Here is a 27418-nt window from a genome sequence, read left to right as displayed (position 1 = left end):
TTGTCCTAAAGCCTTAAGAGAGGGGACGGGGTCTGTGCCAGTCTGGGCAGGAGTCGGGGGAGAGTGCAGGCTGCACTTGTGTTGCCAAACCAGACTTGAGTCAGTCCGCTCACCCATGCACAGTAGAGCCAGCTACTGACAGCAGGTTGTGGTGAAGGAAAGTGCAGCGTTTCTTTCAGGGTGCCAAGTACGTGTCCAGGGTAGCTGGTGCTTGAAACACCTGGACTCCCCGATGGGTTTTGGAAAGCCTTTTAAAGTCCAGGTGAGGGAGGGGAGTCCCAGGGTATGTGACCAGCTTGTGCACAGTTCTCTGATTGGTTGATGGTAAGGTAACGGGGCTGTTAACATGATCAGTCCTCAGGCTCCAGTAGGTCTAGAGGCTACAAGTAGTTCATTTCTTCCATTCAGTGGGGGTTTTAGCATCTGTAAGAGAACTCAGGAACGTGTGTGAGATACGATTATCCGAGTGCTTCAGAGAGGAGCTAAAGCGGAGTGTATGGGGGAGGGCGTGTCCCACAGGTCCTGCTTGGTTATGCCAGTGATCTGCTCCCATCTGGGCTCCCCCAAAGCCTATTGCCACCCACCCTTTGTTTCCTGGTGGCCCTTGCCAGGCTGCCCCTTTCTGGGTCTCTGACCACGGGGCAACCACAAACACTCCTGGGGCCTGGCCACAGGGGTGGAGCCATGGAGTGTGGGGCGAACTCACTCTGCCCTTCCAGGCCAGCTCTTTCTGTTAAATAACAAATACAATAAAACAAGAGCAGCAAAAATGGGGAACTTCCCTTCCTGTGGGAAGTGAGGTTCAGCAGGAGCACTTGGGAAACAGGGTTGAACTCATTGTGCAGCTGCTTCTGCCCTCCTGGACTCCCCCACCCCTGGTTCTGCTGCAGAGCCCTAGTTTCTGGGGGAATGTCATCCTCTCTGGGTTGGGTCGGGTCATATGCAAACCTCAGGCCAATCAATCAGCTTGTTCAGGGGGATGCGGCCCTCTGATTAGCCAGCCGAGTCTAAGCCTGGGAGTGGAGGCAGGGGCCTCGTGGGTGCATGAGGTGAGGGCATGGTGTTCAGCGTCCCCATCCCTCACCTCCGCAGCCCTGCCCCAGGCCATGGGCTGCCTTCCTCCCCAAATTTCGGTGGCTTCACAGAGTTGGGAGTGCCCTGCTCAGCAAGGCCTGTGTTGAGCCAGAGAACTGGGGCCTCTCAGGGTGGATGTGTCAGAAGCCTTGGGGACAGGATAACCCAGGTCTGAGAAGCCCTGTTCTCTGTGGACGATGGGCAGGTGATTTTCCTCAGCAGTGTGATCGTGAACCCATGTCAGTACCAGCCTACAGAGTTACAGTGTTTTCTGAAAACATTGTTCCATGCACCAGGTGTTTGAGCCGCTGCCCTCTCCAGGCTGGTTGGGGTTGCAATGCCTGCAGTTTGCAAAACTGTTCCAGCCCTCCCCTTCTCTGATGGCCCTCCCTCCCTTGTGCTGCAGGGAGCTACTGGAGACCACATGCCGCCTGGCCAACACACTCAAGAGGTATGGAGTCCGCCGAGGGGACCGAGTGGCCATCTACATGCCTGTCTCCCCACTGGCTGTGGCTGCCATGCTGGCCTGTGCCAGGATCGGAGCCATCCACAATGTCATCTTTGCTGGCTTCAGTGTGGGGTCCTTGGCTGGGAGGATCAATGATGGTGAGCATGTGGGCAGTGGGATGGGGGAAGAAATCTGGGTCCCCCTTGGCCTTCAGGGACTCAGGGTGGTGGCAGACATCACTGAAAGTCACAGGGACAGATGATGGGCACTGCCAAGCGCAGTGCGTGCCTGAATGAGCATTTGCTCTATGAGCTGAGATCCAAGTGCACAGGATTGAACCGCATGAAGAAGGAAGATTCCAGGTGGAGGGAATGGCATAGGTATCTGCTGGAGGAGGCCATGTGGCTGCAGTGGAGGCAGGAAGAAACGTAGGGTGAAAGGAGGCTGGGAGGCTGGGGAAGGTTCTACCAGTCAACAGATGAAAGCCTTTGTGGTGAGGAATGATGGAGTCAGGTATGGGCCTTGTGGTGTATCTTTAAGACTTTCTGTGTGCAGGTAGGTCAGAGGCTCCCAGACAAGTGTGTAGAGCAATATCGTCTCCCTTTTTTTGTGGTGTCAGAGGGCAGAGTGTCTGCATGGTGGTCCCGTGTTTGTACAGCCAGATCCCTGGTCCCTTGAGATCCTAGAGGGCTCGCTGAGCTGGCTCCCCCAGGAGGGTGCCAAGTTCTAGGGGCTGTTGGGAATTCTTTTGTGTCTCACAGAAGACTTGCCTTTGGGTAGTGGACAGACCTGAAGGGCAGAGTTCTCAGACCTCAGCTGACCACCCTTTTTAGGAAAGACTGGAGAGCCTTTCTGTTTCCTCTCAACATTTCCTGTTGCTTTCAGGGTTAGTGCTGCCATTCCCTTCTCTTTCTCTCTCAACTTTAGCACCTACTGTGTGCCAGGCTCTGCCTAAGCAATCTGTGAAGGTCATCTCCTATAATTTTAATTTAGTCTTCATAAATACCATATGAGATAAGACTTTTGCCATTTCCACCCTATCCTTTTTCCTATTACCATTGCATCACTTTAAAGTGTACAATTCAGAGACATTAAGCACATTTACAGTGTCATGCAACCGTCATCACTATTCCAGAATTTTCCATCCCTCGAATGGACATCTCATACCCACAAAGCGGGCATTCACCATTTCCCCTCATCCAGCCTCTGGCAACCACCGATCTGCTTTCTGTTTCTGTGATTTGTCTGTTCTGGATGTTTTGTAAAAACGAACTCCTACAATGTGTGGCATTCTGTGAGCCACTTCTTTCACTAAGCATGGTGTTTTCAAGGTGGACCTGTGTTGTAGTGTGAATCAGTATTTCATTTATTTTTGTAGTTGAATAATATCTCACTGTATGGATAGATTACATTTTGTCTGTCCATTATTCTGTTTATGGGCATTTTGACTTGTTTCTAATTTTTGGCTATTGTGAATAGAGCTGCTATGAACGTTTATGTACAAGAACACCTCCTTTCAATTATTTTGGGTGTATACCTAGGAATGGAATTGCTGGCACATGAGGTTAATCTATTTTAACTTACTGACGAACTGCAAAACTTTTCCAATGGAATTGCTCTGTGTTCCATGTCCACTAGCAATGTGTGAGGGTTCCAATTTCCCCAAATCCTCATCAACACTTATTTTCCTTTTAAAAAAATTATAGCCATCCCAGTGGGTCTGAAGTGGTATCTCATTGTAGTTTTGATTTGTATTTTCCAAATGACTAATATCACTAGATGTCTTTTCATGTGTTTGTTGTCCATTTGTGTCTTCTTTGGAGAAATGTCTACCTAAGTCCTTGGCTCTTTTTCTAATTGGTCATTTGTCTTTTTTGTTGTTGTTGAGTTGTGAGTTCTCTATATATTATAGATATTGTACCTTTGTCAGGTATATGATTCGCAATTATCTCATTCTCTGTGTTTTCTTTTTGCTTTCTCAATATTGACCTTTTATGCATAAAGATTTTTAATTGTGATAAAGTCCAGTTCATCTATTTCCTTTTGTTGTTTCTGTTTCTGGTGTATTATTTAAGATTCAGTTGCTGAATACAACATTATGAAGATTTGTCTCTGTGTTTTCTTCTAAGAGTGTTTTAATAGTCTTAGCTTTTTCATTTAGGTCTTTGATGCATTTTGAGTTAGTTTTTGTATATGGTGGGAAGTAAGGGTCCAACCTCATTTTTTTAAATCTGTGCATATCCAGCGATACCAGCACCATTTGTTGAAGAAACCATTCTTCCCACGTTGAATGGTCTTGACATCCTTGTCAAAACTAACTTGACTATATATTTGAGGGCTCTTTTCTGAGTTCTGTGTTATGCTCCACTGATATATATATCTATCCTTGATTTTCGTATGTTGAACCATCCTTGCGTTCCAGGAGTAAATCCCTCCTAGTCATGATATATAACCTTATTGCTCTGCTACTGGATACAGTTTGTTAGCATTTGGTTGAGAGTTTTTGCATCAGTGTTTATAAGGGATATCGGTCTGTAGTTTTCTGTTCTTGTGACGTGTTTGTCTGATTTTGGGATCAGGGTAATGGTGGCCACATAGAATGAGTGAGAAAGCATTTCCACCTCTGCAATTTTTAGGATGAGTTTGAGAAAGATTGATGTTAATTTATTTTGATTTGGTAGAATTCTCCAGTGAAGCCATCTGGTCCTGGGGACCCAGGCACAGAGAAGTGAAGTGACTTGCCCAGGATCATACTGCTGCTTAGTGACAGACCCAGGGTTTGAACCCAGGCATCTTGCTGATGCTTTTAACATTACATTAGGCTGCTCCTTTTCTGACTTGCTGATGTGGTCATAGTTACCAAATGTTTCTGTTAAGATTCTCTGAAATAAGAAAAAGCAGCTGATTCTGGGGAATTGGTAATTGGATGCAGGGCAACTCCTAGACCTCAGAAATCCTAAACAGCCAGGCCATGGGAAGGCAGGGCCCAGTCAGCTCCAAGTGCCTCAGTAGGGAAAACTCCTATAGCTTTTCTCCAGAACTTTGCCATTAAGCAACTCTTCCCCAGTACCCTACACCTCCATTCAGGTATCAGTTTCCTGGGGGTAAGACCCTGTTGGGACAAGTGTCTGTGTCCTCTTGGGTCAGTGAGTGTAGTATTGTGGTTATTTGTTGCTGTATTACAAGCTACTCCAAAAGTTAGTACTTAGAATAGTGTATTTTCTTATTATATTTCGTGATTCTGTGGGGCAGGAGTCAGGTGGGCATAGTGGGAGTGGCTTCACCACGCTCTGTGGTATCTGGGACATCAGCTGGGTTGGCTTGGATGGTTGGGGGGGCCAGGGTCTCTTCCTCTTCATGTGGCCTTGCACGTGATTGATGTAAACTCCCTCATAGCAAAGGCTGTGAAGGCAGAATAGTGGCCTGAGCAATTGCCAGTGCCCCAACCCCCAGTATCTGTGAATATGTCCCTTCCGTGGCAGATGACCTCTGCAGGTGTGATGGGGTGCTAAAATGGGGGAATGATGCTGGTTGTCCCAAGCTAACTACCGAAGTCCTTAAAAACACAGAACTCTCTTTGGCTGAAGCTGTGGCAGAGAGGAAGGTCAGAGAGATTCAAAGTGGGGCAAGGACTTGACCTGCCTTTGCTGGCTTTGAGGATGAGGAGGTGTTGCCCTGGGGGGGGTGTAGTGGCTCTAAAAGCTGAGGACAACCCCTGACCGACTGTCAGCAAGGTGGAGGCCTCAGTCCTGCAGTCACATGGAACTGAGTTCTGCCAACACCCTGAATAGCCTGGAAGCAGATTCTACCCTGAGCTTCAGGTGAGATCCCCAACCCCTGACCCCTTGATACTGGCTGTGAAACTCTAAGCAGAGGACCCTGCTGAGCTCACCCAGGCTACAGAACCATAAGCTAAAAAAAAAAACAATGGGTGTTCTGAGACACTAAATTTGTGGTAATTGGCCATGGGAGCAATTAAAACCAAATATAGGACTCGCCTGGTGGTCCAGTGGTTGGGAATCTGTCAATGCTGGGGACAGGGGTTCAATCCCTGGTCCCAGAAGATTCCACATGCCACAGGGCAACTAACTTTATGTGCCACAACCACTGAGCCCACGAGCTGCCACTCAAGAAGCCCTCATGTCCAAGAGCCATGCTCTGCAACAAGAGAAGCCACCGCAATGAGAAGCCCACACACGGCAACTCGAGAGTAGCCTCTGCTCACTGCAACTAGAGAAAGCCCATGCACAGCAACGAGGACCCAGCATAGGAAAATAACTAAATATTAAAACAAAGACAAATACAGATGCTGAGATCTGGGAAAAAAAAAACTAGGGTGAAAGCAAATTCCCACAAAGTGCCTGTGGTCCCACCTGTGCTGATGCACTTGCCGCAGCCCTGCTGCCCGTCCTCAGGGGCCTCAGAGAGTGGAGGCTCCCCAAGCACCTCCTGGGGACTGGACCTGCCAGGGCTTGGAGGTTCCAGTCCTGGAGGACTGCTCGGGCAGGGAGGCCTCGCACAGGTGGGCACCAGGAGTAAGGCCTGCATCACGGAGGCCAGGGTCCCAGCACCCAGGATGGGCAGGGGCTGCTGTCTCCTCCAGGGGATCTTGAGTATCCTGCCTCATACGCCGTTGAGGGGGTCCCTTTCCCTCTGTTGGTCTGTCTCCCTTCCTGCCTGATGCAGAGCTTCCCTGGACAGTCCCCGCCCAGGGAGACAGGCCTGGAGAGTCTTGGGCAGGCTCTGTCCACCTGTCTCAGGTGGCCGGCAGGGCTGTGCCATCTCCAGGGTTCTTGCTTGGGAGGAAGAGAGGTTGTGAGCATGCCTTTTGAAAGTGTGTCTCAGACTGCAAAACTGAGGGAGACTAGTGCCTCGGGTAGGGCCCCAGGAGCTGGTCCTGGAGTGAGAATTCAAGTGCAGGCAGTTCACTGAGGAGGGGGTCCTGGGAGGCACTGTGGGCTGTGGGGTGTGAGGCCGGGGAGCTGCCCCCGTGGGCGCCCAGGTCTCAGACCGCATGGGAATCCCCAAAGCGATGGGGCCCCATGCATCAGCATGACCCCCAAGGGGCGATGGACCCGGTTGAGGGCTGCTGGGTGGGGTGGTTCCCCAGGACCTCTGCCCATGGCTCCAAATCAGGCCTCTGTGCCCACACCACAGGTTGAGGGCCGTGTGTGGTCGTCAGCAGGGCAGCTGGATGTTTGTTCCAGGCTCTTCCTCAGGAGCCAGTTGTATAGTAGCCCACCTTATCCCTGATTCCTTCAGTTTATTCCGGGTTTGGGTGTTGTGGGTGGAGGGTGGGTGGTGGAGGGTTCCCCCAGAGCAGGTGGGAGTGGGAATGGGAATCTGGAAGAGTTGAGCTTCTGGTGGCTCCTCTCCATTACACCCACTTCTCCCAGGTTCTGAGCACGAAGTTCCCAAAGCAGATGGAACTTCACATTTCTGTGTGGACTCTCCTGCTTAAGGATGGACTTCCTCCATCACACCCTTAGGCCTGGGACGTATGGTGGTCTGGGCTGTGAGAGTCAGAGTAGGGAGGAAACTGACCAGAAATTCCTGCATTTGACTCCGAAAGCCCAGTGCAAGGTGGTTATTACCTTCAACCAAGGACTCCGGGGAGGGCGCGTGGTGCAGCTGAAGAAGATCGTGGACGAAGCCATAAAGGTCTGCCCATCCGTCCAGCATGTCTTGGTGGCTCACAGGACAGACAACAAGGTCCACATGGGGGATCTGGATGTTTCTCTTGAGCAGGTGAGTCTATCTTTTTTTGTATAGTTTGAGCAGAAGAGTTTGCCATTGGATTAACTGGGTCTTATCAGAGTGTAGTTCTCAATCTGGGTCTCTCAGAGGTACCCAGTGTTCCTCTGTGTTATCTGATGGGCTTCCATCCTGGTGAGGAAGATGGAACTCAGAGTCCACAAACAGAGGGAAACACTTCATATAACGAAATGATTGGATCCATCCTTTTATCTTTTATCTAGGGCAGGCTAGATAAGGTGAACCCTGAGCCTGGTCTCCCAAGTCCTGCGGCTGTGGGGAAGAGGAGGTCTCTGGGAGGCTGGGTGTGGGGCAAAGTCTCTATCCTTGATGGGCCATCTGGTCCTCTCCCTCACAGGAGATGGCCAAGGAGGAGCCGGTATGTGCCCCAGAGAGCATGGGCAGTGAGGATACACTCTTCCTGTTATATACCTCGGGGAGCACTGGGAAGCCCAAGGGGCTCGTTCACACCCAGGCGGGCTACCTGCTGTATGCTGCCCTGACGCACCGGGTAAGGCGCCACCCTGCGGAGATCTGCGGGAGGGGCTAGGGGCGGCTGGACTGGGGGGCCACAACTGCTGCTGTGTTCAAGAGCAGGGCCAGAAGTCCTGGCACCAGTGTGGTTGGAGGGGTGGGCTTGCGGGGCAGTGTCTGTGCCTGTCAGAAGGGACTGGGTCCCACGTGCCCTGGTTTCCTGCTTGTCCTCAGCCCATCACATGTGTGCTGAGTCTTTGTGGGGCCTGCCCTGCTGCTGGCACAGCTGCTTTCTGGCACCGGGTGCCCTGGACACTCCAGCCTTCCTGGGCCCTTCTCCCATATGACTGCATTGGTGTAAGGACGAGTACATTGCTGTTATTTGTTAAAATGCTTGCTTCTATTTAAGAGATCTTTTGGGTCTGATTTTAAAAGAAAGTAAAACATTTTTATGGGCCTCTAAAATGCTGTGGCCTCTAGGCTCTGCTTACTGGGGCCTCAATTTAAAAGGAAAAAAAATTTTAAAAGATTTGCTTTTATGAGGAGACTTAAATTTAGTCCATGGAGATTGCATCCAGGGGGCCATCCTTTAAGGATTATGAAGCAAATGATCTGGAACAGCTTTATTCCAGTAAATGCATTTAAAAATCAGCACTCGTTTAAATATGAGTGGGTGGGTTGGGGCCTCTGGTTACTGTGCATCCCTGGTTGCCTTGGGGAGGAGCTGACCCTTTCCAAGGGGTCAGAGACACGCTCTCAGGATACTGTCTGTGGACCTGATTTTCTCTGGCCAGAAGCAGAACTCAGCCCCTACCAGCGTGAGCAGCAGTGGAGCAGACTGGCCAGGTGACCCGGAAGCCCAGGTCCATCCAAGCAAGGCTTGGATGCTGAGAGCACCTACATTCTGGCTGAGGTCCAGGGCCCCGTCCCCTCAGTCACTGGCGGGGTTGGGGGCGGGCTATGCTGATCAGCCGGTCAGTCACTTGGAGGCGGACCTCATGGATGAGTGTGGACTAGGAGCCAGTGGTGGAAGGCAGAGATGCGGCCTGTGAGTGCAGGCCGCTCGTGGGCAGCTCTGAGGATGTGGAAGTGAGGCAGAACGACAGATATGGCTAGAACCAGGCCAGACAGATGAGGTATTACGCTTGACACTATCCATGTTAAAGCCGCTATCTTCTGGCTGCTGGGTGACTGTGATCATCACGGAGCCGTTCTTGTCTGAAAGTCTCTTGCTCGGCTCTGGGGAGGTGTGTTGCAAAGACTGAAACGTTGCGTAAGTCAGAACACTTTGGAAAATGTAACTACTGAGACTGAACACCAAAGAAGTCGAAGAATGGGTCAAAGTGTTTCCCTATTTCCCTAATGCTAACAAAATTAGCATTAGGAGTTCCCTGGTGGCTCGGATCAGAGAAGGCAATGGCACCCCACTCCAGTTCTCTTGCCTGGAAAATTGCATGGATGGAGGAGCCTGGTAGGCTGCGGTCCGTGGGGTCGCTAAGAGTCGGATACGACTGAGCGACTTCACTTTCACTTTTCACTTTCATGCATTGGAGAAGGAGATGGCAACCCACTCCAGTGTTCTTGCCTGGAGAATCCCAGGGATGGGGGAGCCTGGTGGGCTGTCGTCTATGGGGTCGCACAGAGTCGGACATGACTGAAGTGACTTAGCAGTACCAGATGGCTCAGATGGAAAAAAATCTGAATGTGGGAGACCTGGGTTCAATTCTTGGGAAGATCCTCCTGGAGAGGGGAATGGTAACCCACTGCACTATTCTTGCCTGGAGAATTCCATGGACAGAGGAGTGTGGTGGGCAACAGTCCATGGGGTCACAAAGAATCGGATACATCTGAGCATGAACATGACTAACACACACACAGCATTAGGTAAGCTGTCAATGTGGTGAAATAGTTTCCATTTGTTTTCAAGCATTACTAGGGCACTGTCTGCATGAGCAGAAGCAATGGGGATGCAAGGGCGGGACCATCTTTTGAATTTCTCTTCAATACAGTGAGGGCATTTTAAAGCATTAGGAATAGAAACTTTCAGCCTTTTGTATGTAAGTGTGTGTCTGTGAGTGTGCATATATGTGTGTGTCCGTGCATGTGCTGAAGGTGTTAGGGCTGTTGGTTTCTTCAGGGAAAGGGAAGTTGAGTCTGCAGGGGTGGTGGGGATGTAAGCAGGCTTCGGGGATGTGAGTGGTGGTGTCGGGGTGCCTTGCTGGTCCCAGGCACCTGCTCTCCTTCCAAGAACGGCAAGGAGACAGAACACCAGTCTCTTGAAAGACGTGGCACAGTGGGTATGCATTGTATTAAACCCCTCTCAGTCTCAGGATGCTGTGGGCTTTGGGGTGTGGGTGTCCTGCTTCACTGGTGGAGCAGGAGTGCTGTTTCCTTGAGATTCTGCCTCGGCTCACAGTTCCGCAGGGTCCCGGCCAACTTGGGACCACTGTGCTGTTTGGGAACTACTGGGGGACCTCAGGGTGTGTCTGTGGCAGCAGGAGATGGGACTGCTTGTCCAAAGGTTAAAAAACACCTTTACTGCAAAAGAGAACACAGACACAGGGACTTCTCTGGCGGTCCAGCAGTTCAGACTCCATGCTCCCAATGTAAGGGGTCCAGATTCAATCTGTGGTCAGGGAGTGAGATCCTGTATGCCGCAGCTAAGGATCCTTCAGTGAAGACTAAAGATGCTGCTTGCCACAACCAACACCTGGACCAGCTAAATAAATAAAACAAAAACACAGATACAGAAAACCATCAAAATGAAATGTGTGATTTCACAAATGATTGCTCAACAAACCTACTTCAGTCAAAAACGAATACCTCCGCCTGACACGGAAGCCCCTTCCTGGCCCACCTGATCCCAGTCCCCCTGGCCCCTTGACGTGCATCCGGGTTTTATAGTGTCCCTGCCCCGGTTTCCTGATTTTGTCACCCTAGCGTGCATCCCTAGATACTGAGGCTTACTATTGCCCACTGATTGTTGTTCAGTCACTCAGCTGGGGCCGACTTTGCGACCCCATGGACCGGCATGCCAGGCTTCCCCGTCCTCCACTGTCCCCCGCAGGCTAGTGGTTGCGGGTAGGCCATGTTTGGCTGGTAGATTTCGCTCCACCCTGTCACTGCCTTAAGCGCTGTCCATCGTGGTGCCCAGCCCTGTGTCCCTCTGTCCCTTTGTCTCCCATAGACGGGCAGGTGGACCTGCAGACTGAGTCAGGCTCAGGTTTGAGCCTTTGGCAAGAATAAGCAGACGGCCATGTCTCAGGCTCTTAAAAGCTGATGAGGCTTGATGTGTTTCTCGGTCGATTTGGCTTTTGTTTTTTTGCCCTTTTTAAAAGATTAAAAAAAAATATGGCTTAACTTAATATGGAAGAAAATGGCAACCCACTCCAGTAATCTTGCTTGGGAAATCCCATGGACAAAGGAGCCTGGTGGGCTACAGTCAATGGGGTCGCAAAAGTCAGATATGACTTAGCGACTAAACCACTAAAGGCAGAGGTGCCCTTATTTTAGACACAGGACTGCATGGAGTTCACCTGTGGGTACACGTGTGGCTCCCACCTGTGTTAGGATGCAGGCTTCTCCGGCTCCCCCAAGGCCCTGACTTCTGCCCCGCAACCCCACCTCAGGGTCAGTGCTGGGTGACTCCTGGCGCATGGGTGGGCTTTGTGCTGTGGAGTGTCCTCTCTGGGGTCTGGCTCCCTCTGCTGTCCCCAGTGGCCGTCTCCTCACCATGGCTGTTCTGCCCTGAGTGCTGCTCTCGGGGGCTGTGGTAGCAGCCAGGCTCTGACAGGACACGCCCAGCGACGTGCAGGAACTGCTGCCAAGCTCTTGATAGCCCCTCCCCTGTCTCTGCAGCTTGTGTTTGACTACCGGCCAGGTGATGTCTTCGGCTGCGTGGCTGATATCGGCTGGATCACGGGACACAGCTATGTGGTGTACGGGCCCCTCTGCAACGGAGCGACCAGCGTCCTTTTTGAGAGCACTCCAGTTTACCCCAATGCGGGTGCGGGCAGCAGGAGGGGCCGGAAGGAGGAGCAGAGGTTGGGGGGTGTGGGGCAAGTGGTGGAGAGTTCCGGTGACAAAGCTGCCGGGCCGGGCCAGGTGTGCAGAGGGGTCACACGAGCAGTGGAGAGGGTCTGACCTCTGAAGGCTTCAAGACACCACCCACCCTAACATCTCTCTCACCTCTGTGGCCACCTGACCGGATCCTGCCCTTCCTCGAAACCCAGGCCAGTGGCCAGCCTCCTGGGTCCCCTGCTGCCTGTCCTTCGGGCTATTCAGGCAGTGTGACCTGGAGCCGATGCCATGGAGTGGCATTCCTTTGAAGACCCCCATCTTGCTCTCCTGGCATCTCCCTCCCTCATGCCACCGCGTCCTCCAGTGTCTGTTCAGATGTGACCAGATGTTGGAAGTTGTGCTGAGGCTGTCACCCAGGCAGTCCACGGCGATGATAGCTCCGTGCCCAGAACTTTGGTCCCTTGCCTGGGTCCTCTCCAGCCTCCTGCAGAGGCCAGCTGTGCTCCTGGAAGACACGCAGGGGGCCTGGCTAGGGATGGGAGGCGCGTTTCAGGTGGCCTCAGTGAGTTGGGGGTGATAGGGCCCGTGGATCCTGTGTGTCACTGCTGTTCCAGGGAGCACTGGTCACCTCTGGAGGCTGTTTATGTCCTCCTGGACGTGGGTTCTGCATTGGTGCTACTTCACCGTAACATCCCTTTGCTTCCTTGCTGTGTCACGTGGGTCAGGACGTGGGCTGGCAGGCCCAGGGCCAGGCGGAGCTGGTGCACGGGGAGCCCCTCCCCTTCCAGCAGTGGTGCAAAGTGGGTTTCGTGGACACTGTAGGTGTTTGCGTGCATCCAGCACATGGTAATGTGGGTCACCTCTGAGTGAGGCTCACGGAGGTGACATGACCTGGGGCCTCTCATAGGTCGGTACTGGGAGATGGTGCAGAGGCTGAAGATCAATCAGTTTTATGGCGCCCCGACGGCCTACCGGCTGCTGCTGAAGTTCGAGGACTCCTGGGTGAAGAAGTATGACCGCTCTTCTCTGCGGACCCTGGGCTCAGGTGAGCGGCTGCAGGCGCGTGTGTGTCGGAGCCGCGCAGGCCTCTGGATGCTTCATCACAATGGCCATGTCTGCGCTGAGTCCACTTGATGTGGCCACAGCTGTAGAAAGCAGATGTCCTCCCTGGAAGCCCTCGTCAGGAGCCCACAGCCGTGGAGGGACTGGAGCTCAGCACTGCGACCTTGGCTGTGCTCCGTCTTCATTATGAAAACTCAGCATTGTGGGAAGGTCAGGCCCTGGCTGGTTCCCCACTGCTGCCCGGGATTTTACCCACTCTGTTCCCAGCACGGGCATCTGTGGCGTTCTGCCCTTGGGTGCGTGTCTCCAGGCAGGGATGGTGTTGCGAGATTAGAGGTTACCTTCACTTTTATGATAATTTGGATCCATGTCACCAGGTCACGTGAGGGCATTTTGGAAAGGTGACCTTGAGTTGAGGTGGTCCTTGGAGGGGGAAGGTTTCAGGCCTGTTCTCCCGTAGGGGATTTAGTTGCTAAGGAAGCAGGACCAGGTAATGAGGGAGACGCTGCTTGAGGGTCTGTGTGTCCCCCAGGCCTGGCAGACTCCTGTGGGCCTCACTCCCTAAAACCCATGACCAGAGCCACTCTCTCGGACCAGGAGTGTGCCGAAACCCCCTGCCCCAGGGAGCCCTCACAGGCTAGCCGGGCCTCTGTAACGGGGCAGCCCAGCCGCATAACCAGTGCCAATAGCAGAGGCCTGTGGGGTGTTCTGAGACCAGAGTATTGTTGAGGAAAATAATCAGTAACCAGTGTATAATAAGAATTGTTATTTAGTCGCTTAGTCGTGTCCAACTCTCTGCGAGCAACTAATAAAAATAGAAGAGAGTGTTATTCAAGCCAAGCTGAGGAGGCTAGATCTGAGGAGCTGCTCCAGAGAAGTATGTTGTTGCTAAGTCGCTTCAGTCGTGTCCGACTTTGTGCGACCCCATAGACGGCAGCCCACCAGGCTCCCCTGTCCCTGGGATTCTCCAGGCAAGAACACTGGAGTGGGTTGCCATTTCCTTCTCCAATGCATGAAGGTGAAAAGTGAAAGTGAAGTCGCTCAGTTGTGTCCGACTCTTAACGATCCCGTGGACTGCAGTCTACCAGGCTCCTCCGCCCATGGGATTTTCCAGGCAAGAGAACTGGAGTGGGGTGCCATTGCTTTCTCTGCCAGAGGAGTATGGTTTTTAGCAATTCTATGTCTTATCAGAACAAAGTACATCAAACAAGTCAGGGATACATGCCTTCAAGGTTCTGAAGAAGCCCATCAGCACGTACACAGAGTCAGTACAGCCGCGGCCCTAGGAGAAGAGTCTTATCATCAAAGGAGTCCCAGTGTCGGCATCCCAGGCAGGAGGCATTTATCTCTTATCTCCTAAACTTCTGGTCGGTGTGCCCTTTTCCCTTTTTTTTAATGACTAAAGCAGATTACAGGGTCTGTTTGACAGGCCACAGATAGGCTGTTGTCATCAGCCTAAGTCCAAGTTAAATGGCTTGTGAGCCAGAACGACTTCCCCGCATCTCGACGTGCGGCCGCACTGGCAGAGGGGTGACCAGCACAGCGGCTCCTGCACTGGGACCGCTCCGTGCTTTGGCCGGTGCTGGTCCATCAGGAAAGTGCCATGACTCACTTTGCCATTCTCTGCTCCACGGACCGTTTTTAGCTGCAGGCTGCAGGAACACCCTCGTCCATTTTTCCTTCTGGGGCTGGGCGCTGCCTTCTCATCACAGAACGAACATGTGTGGCTTTACTGCATTCTGCCAGCAGCAGGCTCCTAGAGCAGTTGCAGCAGGAGTGTCACTTCTAAACAGGAAGAGAGGGATTTCCCTAGTGGTCCTGTAGTTAGGACTCTGAGCTTCCACTGCAGGGACGTGGGTTCGGTCCCCAGTTGGGATGACCATAAACAAACAGGAAGAGAAATGCCTGCATCGCTCCCAAGCTGCACTCGGGTGGTGTAAATGCTGGTGTTTCCTCCACACTCTTGCCAGCCTCTTGGTTTTTGACCCCCTGATATTGAAAATATCTCACTGTCATTTGTATTCTTCAATAGCCTTAAAGAGGATGATCTCACTGCTTTCTCAAGTCTCCTGTGTGCCTTTCAGGACAACTAACAGATCTGTTTTCCTCATGAAATCCGCTCCTTTGGCTTCAGCCCTGTGGAGTCTCTTAACACTTCTGTCTCGTATGGTTGCAGTGGGAGAGCCGATCAACCATGAGGCCTGGGAGTGGCTGCACAGGGTGGTGGGGGACGGCCGGTGCACGCTGGTAGACACCTGGTGGCAGACAGGTGAGCCTGTCCATCGGGGGAGGCTCAGCCCCATGGGCGCCTGGCGTTTGGGGAGAGGAGCTCGGGGCTGCTGCTGCTCTGCAGCTCTGACACCTGGGTGTGAAGGCTTCCCCGAGCCTCCTTTCCTCGTCTGTAAGGTGGGACCTGGGTGGGCATGGAGGGGGCGACACAGGAGCCCACAAGGGTCCCGTCCATGGCGGCCCACCTCCTGAACCCAGCATAGTCTAGCCTGGGGCCTGCTGTTTAAGGGACCTTGAGTCTAGGATTAGATGTTAGTGGGAAAAGAAGTTTTATTTGCATTGTTTTGCTTTGATTTGCCCCTCTCCTCTGGGGTGTCTGACTTAGCAGAATTTGGGGGCCAAGAGACCCCTCACTGAAGTGGCTGAAGTCTCATCCTTCAAGAAGCCAGAAAGAGATGTTCCTGGTTTGCAGGCCTCGTGGTTCAGAAAGGCCCTGGGTATTCCCTACAGCGGAGCCCCGGTAGGCCTTCCCCTGCAGGCTGATGGATCCAGAGAAATGACCAGGGGCAGAACCTGGGGCTGTTCTCCTGGTCTGGGGTCCTTGCCCTGAGCATTCTTTCCCTCTGTCCTCCTTTCCACTGCCCCCATGTCCCCATGACACAGGCTGGGGACCTCAGCTCCTGGGGCTGCCCTAGGTGTGTTCTTGTTTCCACAGTGGAGGGACCAGCACTCTAGCCTGGTTTCTCCTCAGACAGAGGTCCTTTGGTCACCGGGGCCATTTCCTTGCCCCGGATGGCAGGTCCTTCCCTCCCTCTCTGGAGCGCACCCTTGTGTGCTGTGTGGACCCAGTGCCCATGCGGTCTGGACGCACGTGTCAGTAGCCCCAGGCCCACTGGCGTTTCGTCTTACCCCCTGCAGAAACGGGGGGCATCTGTATCTCTCCACGGCCCTCAGAGGAGGGGGCAGAGATCCTGCCCTGCATGGCGATGAGGCCCCTGTTCGGCATTGTTCCCGTTCTTATGGATGAGAAGGTGAATCACCCTTTCCATGCGCCCTGCCCAGCCCCACTGCTTGTCCTGCCTCCCTGGCCCCCGCTGCCCTCTCCCCCTCACAAGGCACCCACCGCAGGGTCTCCTCTTAGAGGGGAAAGCCCCTCTGGGGTGCCTGTCCTGTTCCTGCGTTGGGCCCGGCGGTTTGGAGAACAGGAGATGGTCATTCCTTCTGTCTCCTGGGTCTGCAGGGAAATATCCTGGAGGGCGGAGATGTGTCTGGGGCTCTGTGCCTGTCCCAGGCCTGGCCGGGCATGGCCCGGACCATCTACGGAGACCACCAGCGATTCCTGGACGTCTACTTCGAGGCCTACCCTGGTGAGCCTTTCCCTGCTGCTGCTGCTGGACAGTCCCAGAACTGTTTCCAAGGAGCCGGGAGTTATGTGAACTGTCCCTATTTTCCTTCCCTCTGAGTCGGAAGTGGCCCTGCTTGGGGTCCTCCTGGGGGCTCAGGCTGTGGGCTCCCAGGAGAAGCACAAGGACACCACCCTGGCAATGACGGTGGTGGCCCCAGGCCTTCCCTGTCTCCCTGTTGTTGTCCTCCTGACTTGTGTAGTGTGGTTGGGTGGAAGTTCGCAAATACGTGTGCCGGTGGGAACTGATGCCCAGCAGTGGCAAGCCCATCAGAGACACTAATGGGGAAGCTGGAGTGGGCTCCTTGCAGCTCCTGCTTCCAGGCTCAGCCTCCGGCCATCTGGCAGCCGTTCTGCCCTTTACTGGCACCAGCCAGGCAGCACCTGGGGAGTGTCTCCCTGTGGGGGTCTGCTGTTGGGGGGGGGGGTCTGCACTTCCTCCTGTTCAGGGGGTCTCTCGTGGAATGACGGGAGCCCTACCGGTCCTGGCTGGGAGCTGGGGCCAACTCCCGCGCTGTGGTGCAGGCTACTACTTCACGGGAGATGGGGCTTACCGAACAGAGGAGGGCTACTACGAGATCACTGGGCGCATGGACGACGTTATCAACATCAGCGGCCACCGGGTGGGGACCGCGGAGATCGAGGACGCCTTGGTAAGCCCGGCCGCCGCTGGTCTGGGGGCTGAGTCTGAGTCAGTGCCTCACCTCTGTGTGTTCTGTCCTGCCCAGGCTGACCACCCCGCGGTGCCCGAGACCGCTGTCATTGGCTACCCGCACGACATCAAGGGAGAAGGTGCGTCCTCCACCCTCCGGCCCTGGGGGCGGGGTCTCTAGGAGGCGTGGACTCGTGGGCAGGGCCAGGGCTTTCCCTGGGGTCAGGCTGCTGGCTCACCCCTCCTTCAAGCGGGGGTTTGGGGGAGGGGGCTGAACAGCACGAATGGTAGAAAAAAGTCTAGATTCTGCAGCGCCGCAGCTCTGTCATCTTTGAGGGACACTCACTTGTGGCGAGCAGCCCTGACCTGTTGGCCCAGCTGAGCTCGGGGCGCTTCCTCCTGGTCCACAGCCTCACCTGGCCACCCTGCTAGGGATATGTGTGGAAGTGCCCCTCGCTGCCCGCACATGGAAGGCCCGGACTCTCTCTGGGGGAGTCTGACCTGGGTTCCCCTGCACAGCGATGGGCCAGGGAAGTGCAGAGCCCGTGACAGGACTGATCCTCACTGACACACTTTGTTTCAAAGCCTGCCGGTTTCTAAGTGGTGGGTCTGGGAAAGGACAGGCTCATCTGAGCTGTAATGCCAGGTGGGCAATGGTGACACTGGCCTGGCCTGACCGACTCTCCGTGTTGCCCTTCAGGACAGATGGAGCTCTCTGTCTGGAGCAGCCCAGGCACACTTCCTCTCGGGGTCCTAGCGTCTCCAGCCTCCTGGCCATGTCTGCGTGCTGCTCTTCTATGAGTTACTCACTGTCTCTAAGCCAACCTTTAGGAAAACTGAACACTTATTAAGTGCTTTAAGAAAGCATTTTCAGTTACCATGAAGGACACACCTGTGAGGCTGTCTCCCTTGTGAACTGGCTGAGACTCAAGGTGGGGGTGTCAGGGGTTGAGGGAATGAGACAGGACAAGTCCTCGTGTGTGAGTCTCAGGGCCCTTGGCCCATGCCATGTTCCACCAGCCTCCCTTGCCTCCTAGTGGCTCTGGGTGTTGCCTGCCAGGCTTTGGGAGAGAATTTGTGTATTGGCTATGGTTATGTGCATTTTCCTGATTACTAACACATTTGAGCATTTGTCCACTTGTAAAACATGAACAACAAAAACTGTGTGTGTGTGTTTTTCCCCACTCTCTCTGCACTTGACCTGACGGAGGAGAGCTCCCCAGGTCTCGTGTGATTAGAATGCAGACCTAGGGAGCGACCTAAGTCCCTGCCCTGTGGGCTCATGTGCTGGAGGGGCCGGGGGAGAGGGGAGAGGCAGCTGGATCGGCTCAGCGGGGATCGTAGGTGTCTTGATTGGGGTGGGCTCGGGGCAGGCATAGGCAGGCCAGCGAGCAATATGGAGGCTGCATGTGAAGGCAGCTGCGGTAGGAGGGGGCAGTGCAGGTCAGACTGTCCAAAGTGACGCTGGGACAGTGACCACTCACACGGAGAGGAATGGAGTTGGGTCCGTATGTGACATCGTAGTTAAGGAGATGCCCAGGAGCCCCTCTGATCCTCTCTCGGGTACTGAAAACCAAACCTGGTGTTTATGCTAAACTATTGGTGACCAGTGCAGCCCAATAGAGCTTCTTGCTGAGCAATTCATCTGTGCTGTCCGCACAGTGGCTCCCAGCTGCATTTTACACTGAACTTGTGTTTAAATAGCTTCGGATCTGATGCCCACAGGCTGGACACAGGTCCACAGACTAGTGCCTGGGGAGGGATTCCATGCCCGACGCACATGGTGGAAAGTGAGTCTCTGACAGCCCATGTCATGGCTGTGTCACAGGCGTAAGGACAGAGGTGAGTCACGGCTCCAGGGTCTCTCCACACGTGTCCGCCACCCCAGGGCCCTCAGAGGAGCTCCTGGAGTCACTTCCACCTTGAATGAAAATGGAAATGCACCTTCAGGGAGGCAGCTACAGGGACCAGTGGCCACGGGTGCATTGGCCTCTGATCTAAAACCCCTTTGGACTTAACGGCGATTGTGTGAAACACGCTGCCCTGGGAGGTGGTTCGTGGTCTGAACCTCTGCTCTCCTTCCAGCCGCCTTCGCCTTCATTGTGTTGAAAGATGACGTGGGTGATGTGGACGTGGTGGTGAAGGAGCTCCGGTTGGTGGTAGCCGACAAGATCGCCAAGTACGCAGTGCCTGATCAGGTCCTGGTGAGTGGATGCCCTTCAAGGGCCACCGAGCTGCTGCTTTTCAGCCTTCTTTCTGCTTCCTACCATTGACAGGGTGGCAGCAGGAGGTGGGTGAGGGGGTGGCTGCTGCGTCCTCGGAGTGGGGGAGGAGATAGTGTCAGCGTGGACAGTGCCCGGGCACTCAGGCCTTGCTGGGTTGCAGAGGGTCGGGCATTGTAAATAGAGAGGCCTAGGTCCGGACCAGATGTCCCCGGGCTGGCGGGGAGATGCCACCAGAGTCTGCCTGGGAGTCTTTGCCGGGGTGGGTTTTGGGGGAAGACTGGGCCATCTTCTCAGCCCCGGTGGCTTTTCAATCCTTCTTTCAATACCAGCCCACGACCTTCTTTAGCTGGGAGGTAGGACTCTGAGGCAGGAGGGCCCAGCCTCACTTGGTGCCATATGAGTGACACTGTTGGCCTGGTGACCAGAGCTTCACCTGAACTCCCTGTCGATGAACAAGTTTCTTTCTAAGGACCGGCCGCTGTTATAGGCCCTAAATGCAGTCCTTCCTGTATTGCCTTGACATTGAATGCCTGTGGATGGATAATGTCAAACGCTAAGTTTCAAACACTGAGCAAGATGACATTTTCCTCTCAAGCAGCTCCTACTTCTTATGTTAGAAAAGCCAATTATGGTCCCAGCCAGGGGAGGAGACAAGGTGCCCCTCGAACACCTGGTTCTGCTGTCACCCGAGAGCCCTCCCAGCTTAACTGGCAGGAGGAATGGGTGTCGGCAGTGAGGTCCACCAGGTATGGGTAGAGCCTCCGCAGTGGAGATTCAGCCAACCCCCGGGCAGTGGATGGTTTTAGCTTTAGGTCCAGAAGGAGGAGAACAAGGGCTTCCCAGGCAGAGCTAGTGATAAACAACCCACGTGCCAATGCAGGGGATGTAAGAGATGCGGGTTCAATTCCTGAGTTGGGAAGATCCCCTGGAAGAAGGCACGGCAACTCATTCCAGTATTCTTGCCTGGAGCATTCCATGGACAGAGGAGCCTGGCGGGCTACACTCCATGGGGTCACAAAGAGTCAAACACGACTGAAGTGACTTAGGATGCACGCTTGGAGAATAAAACTGGAGGCCACAGCCCCGCCGCTCTCTGTGTCGGGGGGCTGCACCTCAGCCATTCCTATTGGGTCCTTGGGGAGGGGTGTCTTCCTCCAGGACACCCTCATCTCAGTACAACTGGACACCGGCTGGGAGTCTGAGCACCACCCAAAGGCTAATGCTGCGTCTTCCCTGCCAGGTAGTGAAGCGTCTTCCAAAAACTCGGTCTGGAAAAGTCATGCGGAGGCTCCTGAGGAAGATTGTCATGGGCCGAGCTCAGGACCTGGGGGACACCACCACCCTCGAGGACCCTGGCGTAGTCACGGAGATCCTGAGCGCCTACCAGGAGTACAAAGACAAGCGGGGGTGTGCCAAGTGATGGCTCTGCTGAGACCAGGCCCCTAATGCGTGTTCCTGGAACACAGCTCCCGAGTTGGCTTGTTCCTAGACGCCCCAGCAGAACCCAGGCTGCCCTCCTTGTGAAGCCTGAAGTCCCCGCCTCCCCTCCCCGGGGACCCATGACAGGTCCTCGCCCAGGGAGAGCTTCCTCCCTCTTGTCCCGAATCTGGTTTCCTGGTGAAAAGTCCATCCCCCTGTCCCCCTGACAGCACAGGAAGGTGGAGCCCCTGTGTCTGCTCAGGTGGACTGGGAGCAAACAAACAGCAGTCATGTTTCCTCCAGATGTTTCTAGAAACAAAAGGTGAAGATTTTATTTTTATACTTTTATATTTTAGAAGAAACATGGTGCCCGCACACATGCAGTGTGTGCTCTACTTGCACACACTCTTCTTAACAGTTACGAAAAGCTCCTTTTTTGCCTCCGCTCGTGGGGAAGCGTGGTGGGCTGGAGGGTGCACTTTGGGTTACTGTTTGGCTTGTTGGAAATGTAAGTTGGAAATGTTTGTGCCTCTGTCTTAACACAGCTATGTTGAAACCTCTCAAGCCCACAGCATCTATTTTTGGTGTGTTTCCACTTCTCTTGATTTGTGTGTGATGAATCCTAGCTGCTAGGAGCACCTGTGGGGATGGGTTCTGGTCGTGTGTGTTTGTGCAGGCTGTGGTCTGGGATGATTACTCTCCCCTGGCCTAGGACCCTCTTAGCCGCCAGTTGGTGTGCTCCACTCTTGGGGCTCTTCAGGGAAGCTGGGGACTCACTAATGCAGCTGAAACTGGGTCCCCGCAAACCGTCCTACCTCCCTGCTCTGAGCCAGTCTTCCCCTTTGCCAGTGTGCCTTGAGTCCTCTGGACTTAACAAAATGATGTGGACCGGTAGGCTGCAAAGGGTCTATTTATAGCCAAGCACATGAGGGCCCACTTGTGGATCAAGGGGAGGATAGCCTGCTGAGCTGGGTCCCGGAGAACAGGGAGGGCTGCCCCCACCTGGCTCTGTGCCCCACAGTGGGCGGTGCCCTGCAGGTGTACAGGTGTTCAGAGGGCATCGGGTTGCTTAACACCTGCTGTGACCATGCAGGGTGGCCAGGCGAGGATGGGTGGCCTCGGCTGTAGCACACGGCTCTAACAGAACCACATACCTGCACCTGTAGCGTTTCACTGGACTTGGTTCATTATAATCAGGGCACTACTTAGGAAATGACTTCACTATAAACTGGGACAGTGACCAGGGCCTCAAAATGATCTGCAGGGCCGTTCAAATAAAGCTTTATTTTGTTCATTCTCTTCTTTCTGTGGTGACGTTTTCTGATTTAAAAAAAATTGCTATTCTTAGTTGCTGAATATAATCCTTGGAACAAAACTGGAAGAGACCGGTTCACTCAAAAGAGAAAACTTAAAAAATTCACTGTCTTCCTGGAGGAAGTACAACTCCAGGAAACTCACCTATCTTAGGATGTTACTTGGCTAACTTAATGTGTCTCTAGACCACTGGTGCTGGCCAATCACTAGTTACATGTGTCTAGTTAGATATGTTAAAAAACAAACTAAAAATGTAGTTCCTTGGTGGCACCAGCCAATGATGCTCAGGTGCCACGTGGCTGGGAGCTACCAGGCTGGATGACACAGACCCCTCGTCAGCCGTGGGGGCTGATCTAGAGCACAGAGCTCGAGGGAGTAGAAGCCCACCCAGGCAGCGACACCCCCCCCCCCCCAACCCCTCCGCCGCCCAGAGATGGACAGGAGTTGTTTCCTTCAGTGGATGAGAGGCAGGCTTCAGAGAAATACACGTCGAACGGGCGCCCTGAGAGGTAGGGATGCGAAATGCTCCTCAGAGCTGGAGCCCGGTGGCCCAGGGACAGTGTCCCTCTGGAGCCCACAGGCGTGGGGAGGAGGCTGGGAAGATGCTGAATTTATGAAGGTGGCTCACCAGGAAAAGACCCGGATCTACCTCTGGCTGCCTGGGAAGTCCCAGCCACAGCAGTCTGGCCCCAGGCAGGGCAGTGGGAGAGGGTTACAGGGCGACTTTTAACAAATCCAGTTACCCAGCGTCCCCTTCTGGTAAAGCCACCCTGATCTCGGTCTCCTGGGGGCTTGCGACCGTCATTCCCAGGGAAACCATGTACAAGCCTCTGTGTCCTTGTCTTTTGAAGTAAAAGGCTGACTCAAGAGTTAATGACTGGGAAATGTGAAGATGTAGAAGCAAAGAATCGCTCTTGGGCCAGGGAGCTGTGATGGCAGAACTACCGAACTCTCAGTTCCCTGAAAGATATGGATAAACATCTGACACACATTCCTAAGTTGTTTTTACAGGCAGTAGATCCCTCCGCATGAAAACTGCTGATCCCAAGAACACAGACCCTAGACTGGTTGAAACCAGAAGGCTGATGATACTTGAAACTCCACCTTGACGTCAACTAACCTAACTCTCCATGAGCTGATCCTGCCCTGCCCTCTGAACAGTATACCACCTTTCTACTCCCTCCAGAGGGGGGTCACCTGGTCTGGAAGGCATTAGCCTACTCTTCCCCCCTTTGCCTGGCAAAGCAATAAAGCTACTCTTTTCTACTTCACCCAAAACGCAGTCTCTGTGTTTCTACTTGGTGCTGGGAAATAGGCCAACAGTGGGAATAGGCCAACAATTTCGGCAACGGTGGTATCACAGCCCTTGGCTGTGTGATGCGTCTGGCCTCTAAGAGGACTCAGAGAGAGCTCCAGCAGGGCCTGCCTGGGACAGAGTGGGGCACACTGTCCTGCCTAACTCAGCCCTAGGCTTTGCTCCCTGCGTTACTGCTTCTGTCAAGACTGACAAAGACCCGACTTGGAGCCACCAACAGCAGAGAGCAGAGTGGAGATGGATGACTGATGGCGTGGAAGCAGAGCAGGGACCAGAAGGGACAGAAAGACCACTGTGCTGTGACGGCACGACACCGGCCTAACGGCAGATCCCGAGGTGACACAGGCACACCAGGACACACATGCTGGTCCTGCGTCACCCACAGTGGCTGCACTTGCAGAGCAGGAGTGGCAGTGGCAGTGCTCACCACTGCCTCAGCCTGACTCGAGTGTGATTAATTCAAGTCCTCCCAGACTGACTCGCCCTCATCTCCAGCCCTCAAGATACCCCATGTCATTATGGAAATGCTTCCACGGGGCTTGCCTGGTGGTCCAGTGGTTAAGAGACTCTGCGTGCCATTGCAGGGGACATGGGTTTGATCCCTGGCCCAGGAAGATTCCATATGTTGTGGAGCAACTAAGCCCACACGCCACAACCACACACACCTAGTGAAGTGCGAGCGCCTAGAGCCTGTGCTCTGCAAGAGAGGCCAGCGCACCCCAACCAAGAGTAGCCCCATCTTGCTGCAACTGGAGAAAGCCAGAGAGTAGCAGGGAAGACCCAGCATGGCCAAAAATAAACAGGTGAGTTAAAACAAAAACACAACCACTTCTGCTGCTGAAGGAGGCCCTGCCAGGTGCTCGACTCAGCCCACTTCACCCTCACAGCGCCTCCTGTATAGACACTTGTCCCCACTTGGCAGAGGAGGTGGGAAGGTGGTGGAGTTGGGTTTGGATGGAGCCTGTCTGACTCCACCCTTGACCTCCATGCTCAGACTCCTCCTGAGAGAGCTTAGGGGAGCATCAATATTTAACTTTTATTTTATAATTTTGAAGGCATCTTGTTGGCCTTTGAAATGTTATCTGGGATGGGGAGAGCTGAGGCAGGTGCAGGCCCACAGTAAGCCTTCCGGGAGGCGTTGACTTTGGTGGGAGGAGGCAGGGTGCTGATCTCTAACCCGAGTTAAGGAGGTTTTCCCTTCATCATTGTTTGGGAATTCTGCTGCATAACAGGGTGAAACCAAGCAAACAAATCCTCTCTGGTTTGTGAACACCAGTTGTCTTTGGTTTCACAGTATTTCATTTCACAAATAAAACTTATTTATCCTGCTTGGGCTCCACAGAACTTCTTGAGTCTGTGGGTTGATGTCCACCTGAATCAGTTTTAGAAATATCTCAGTCATTTATTGTATCTTTAAATATAATTTTTGTTATTCTTTCTTCTGAGGACACAGACGTCTCACGTTGCAATTTCTCACATTGTCATCTCTCTTCCTGCCTTGGTCTCACCTGCCCTGAAGGAGCTGCGATAAAGGCTTGTATGTGACTTACTTAGGAATGTGATTCCAGGAACAAGTGTCAGGGATAAGGGTGTGAAACAGGAAAGCAGGCAAATGAGTGCCATGGCAACCATTGCTGACCTCCCAGGACTCAGGAGTACTATACCTGGGTCTCTGAACTGGCTGGCCTCTCAATCTCCTCCTCTAGACCTGTGAATGCGCTTGGGGAAAAAGTGGCTTCCAGCCCTGGGCTCATCTTCCTGAGCCTCTGTCATTCCTGGATCCTGATCACCATGCTGGGCTCAGTGGTGAGTTCATCGTTGTCCCCACTGTGGGTGTGAGTCTATCACCTAATCTGCCATCACAGGAATAGAAAGCCATGCATAATGTTCCTTACATGCGAAAAGTTCTGAATGCCAACATCCATTTCACTCAAGCATTTCCTGTGAGTTACTGAGGTTGTTTACATACTACTTTGTATTATTTATTCCCTCCCAGTACAATGTTAAGTATGTGTGCGTGTGTGCCAAGTTGCTTCAGTCGTGTCCCACTCTTTGCGACCCCATGGACTGTAGCCCTCCAGGCTCCTCTGTCCATGAGATTCTCCAGGCAAGAATACTGGAGTGGGTTGCCATGCTCTCCTCCAGGGGAAGTTCCCATCCCGGGCACTGCACCTGCATCTCTTGTCTCCTGCACTGGTACATTTCAAAGATTCCCGATGATCTAATGTGCAGCTAAGAGCTCCAGTCTTCAGGAGTGGTGGCACTGCAGCCACAGCAACCTGCAGGGCATTTGCCACAGGGCGAACATGTTTATTTTCACCCTCACGTTATGCCTTTGGGTCCAGCTGCTGACACTGAAGGCCTCAAGAGACTGACTGTGGCGTCTAGCCGCTGGGACGGTCCTCCTGGCCCAAATGACTTGAGAGCAAGCAACTGGGAAGGCAGCACGGCTGGAAGTGGGCCTCAGCCCCAGGCTCAGGGTGCAGCCATGAGTAGGTGGGCTGCTGCTCAGCACCCTACAATGTGCAGGACAGCTCCTCCCTCTCTTCTCTCCAAAGAATTATCTGGCCCAAATTGTCAGTAGTGCAGCGGTTGAGGAACCTGATCTAACCAACAAGGTGACCCCATCCCCCCTGCCAGGAACAGGATGGCAGCTATCCTGGAAGGTATGGGGTGTGGGGGGTTCTGAGAAGAAACCACAACTAGCCCTAACTTAAAAGGTTAGTGCTAATTTTGCTTCTTACGACATCTAAACAGAAAAACAGGACTAAACTGTGGTGTGCAACACGTGGCTCCGCTTGTGCAGAGCACATGCTCCAAGACAAAACCACTGACCCCTCCAGTGACTATTCTGGTTACAAACTCTGACCCATCCTTGCCAAGACCATCTATGGTTAACTCCAGCCCAGACCCCTTGGAGACCCTTCCATTACACTGCTGTCGGGAGGAGGCTCATGTGTCCTCTGGTGCATTTCTTTGCTGAAGCAAGTTCAATAAACCTACGTTTTTATTATTTTCTTGTACAGTCATGTTGCTGTTTCCAGTTGGCATGAAATACAAAAATCTCCAGTGAGAGTGCCTTAGACACAAAGGTGTCCTGCTTCTGAAATTAGGGGAAGGATTTTCAGCAAATGACATGGGCCCTGAGACATAAAAATGGTTTTGGCCAAGTGGAGGTGAAGGAAAGCAGTATCAGAGAGACAAGGAATAATAGGGACCAAGGCAGGGAGGCAGAGAATTAGAAACAGCAAATAATACTCAGTGTGTGAAACACAGGATTCAGGGCGGAAGGGATGCTCCAGACAGGCAGGAAGGGGCCCATCGTGTAGCTGTTAAAACCCATCCCTGGGACAGCGGCCGTTCTGGTGCATCAGCAGAGAAAGATGTTGCCCAGGTGTTAATTATACAACCTGGAACCCTGCAGACCTCGATTCATCAAGAAAGTTTCATCCTCTCACGCTGGGTCTTGCAGATTTTTCTCGGGGGCAGTCGAGTAGGGGGTCTGACGCCGCCCCTTCCCCCAGCACCCAGAAAGGCTCGGGGAGCCCGCTGACCTGGGAACTGCCTTGTGGAGCAGCAGGGAAACCGATTCTCAGGGCTTCATTCCGAGCGGGCTTTTCTGGAGACGCTGCACAGTAAAAGGACCCGGTTTCCTCTGCCGGAAAAGCCCCCTCCCAGTGTCTTTCCCATCCCGTCCATCTTTCGCTCCTTTATTTGCCAAACGCCCTCACGAGCCCGCTGGTTCCCTTCGGCGCGGGCGCGGGCCTCGACCTACCCACAGCGCCCGGCGACGCGCCCGGCGACAGACCCGGCCACACGCTTACAAACCGCCCACCGTCGCTGTGGCCGTCACAAAGACGGACACGACCAGCCGCCCTTTTCCAGCGAGTCTTACCCTCAACCCCGCCGGTTCGGAAACGGCCCCGGGATTCCCGGTGGGGTGGGGTGGGGGGCCCGCCCCGCGCCCCCGCGCCCCCCGCCCCGCGCTCAGATCGGACGTGAGGGGCCGGGGCCGCCGGGGGCGAGGACG

The 27418-nt window shown here is 53.7% G+C and overlaps 1 protein-coding gene across 1 annotated transcript in view; it reads left to right on the top strand.

Annotated features, from left to right (window-relative positions):
- ACSS1 (acyl-CoA synthetase short chain family member 1) overlaps positions 1–22087 on the top strand; it is a 43969-nt gene extending 21882 nt beyond the window's left edge. Inside the window, exons 3-14 of the mRNA XM_052651208.1 lie at positions 1481–1680; positions 7095–7270; positions 7635–7787; positions 11609–11756; positions 12678–12815; positions 15009–15101; positions 15980–16092; positions 16302–16428; positions 16989–17116; positions 17192–17255; positions 19201–19319; positions 20581–22087. Coding sequence (XP_052507168.1) covers positions 1481–1680; positions 7095–7270; positions 7635–7787; positions 11609–11756; positions 12678–12815; positions 15009–15101; positions 15980–16092; positions 16302–16428; positions 16989–17116; positions 17192–17255; positions 19201–19319; positions 20581–20760 — 1639 coding nt within the window. The 3' untranslated portion in view covers positions 20761–22087. The remainder of the gene's footprint in view (positions 1–1480; positions 1681–7094; positions 7271–7634; positions 7788–11608; positions 11757–12677; positions 12816–15008; positions 15102–15979; positions 16093–16301; positions 16429–16988; positions 17117–17191; positions 17256–19200; positions 19320–20580) is intronic.
- The last annotated feature ends 5331 nt before the right edge of the window (positions 22088–27418 follow it).

Source organism: Budorcas taxicolor, chromosome 13 (assembly GCF_023091745.1).
Source record: "Budorcas taxicolor isolate Tak-1 chromosome 13, Takin1.1, whole genome shotgun sequence".
Lineage (NCBI taxonomy): Eukaryota > Metazoa > Chordata > Mammalia > Artiodactyla > Bovidae > Budorcas > Budorcas taxicolor.
Note: the sequence above shows the minus strand (reverse complement) of the source record. Positions and strands in the feature narration are given on the sequence as shown.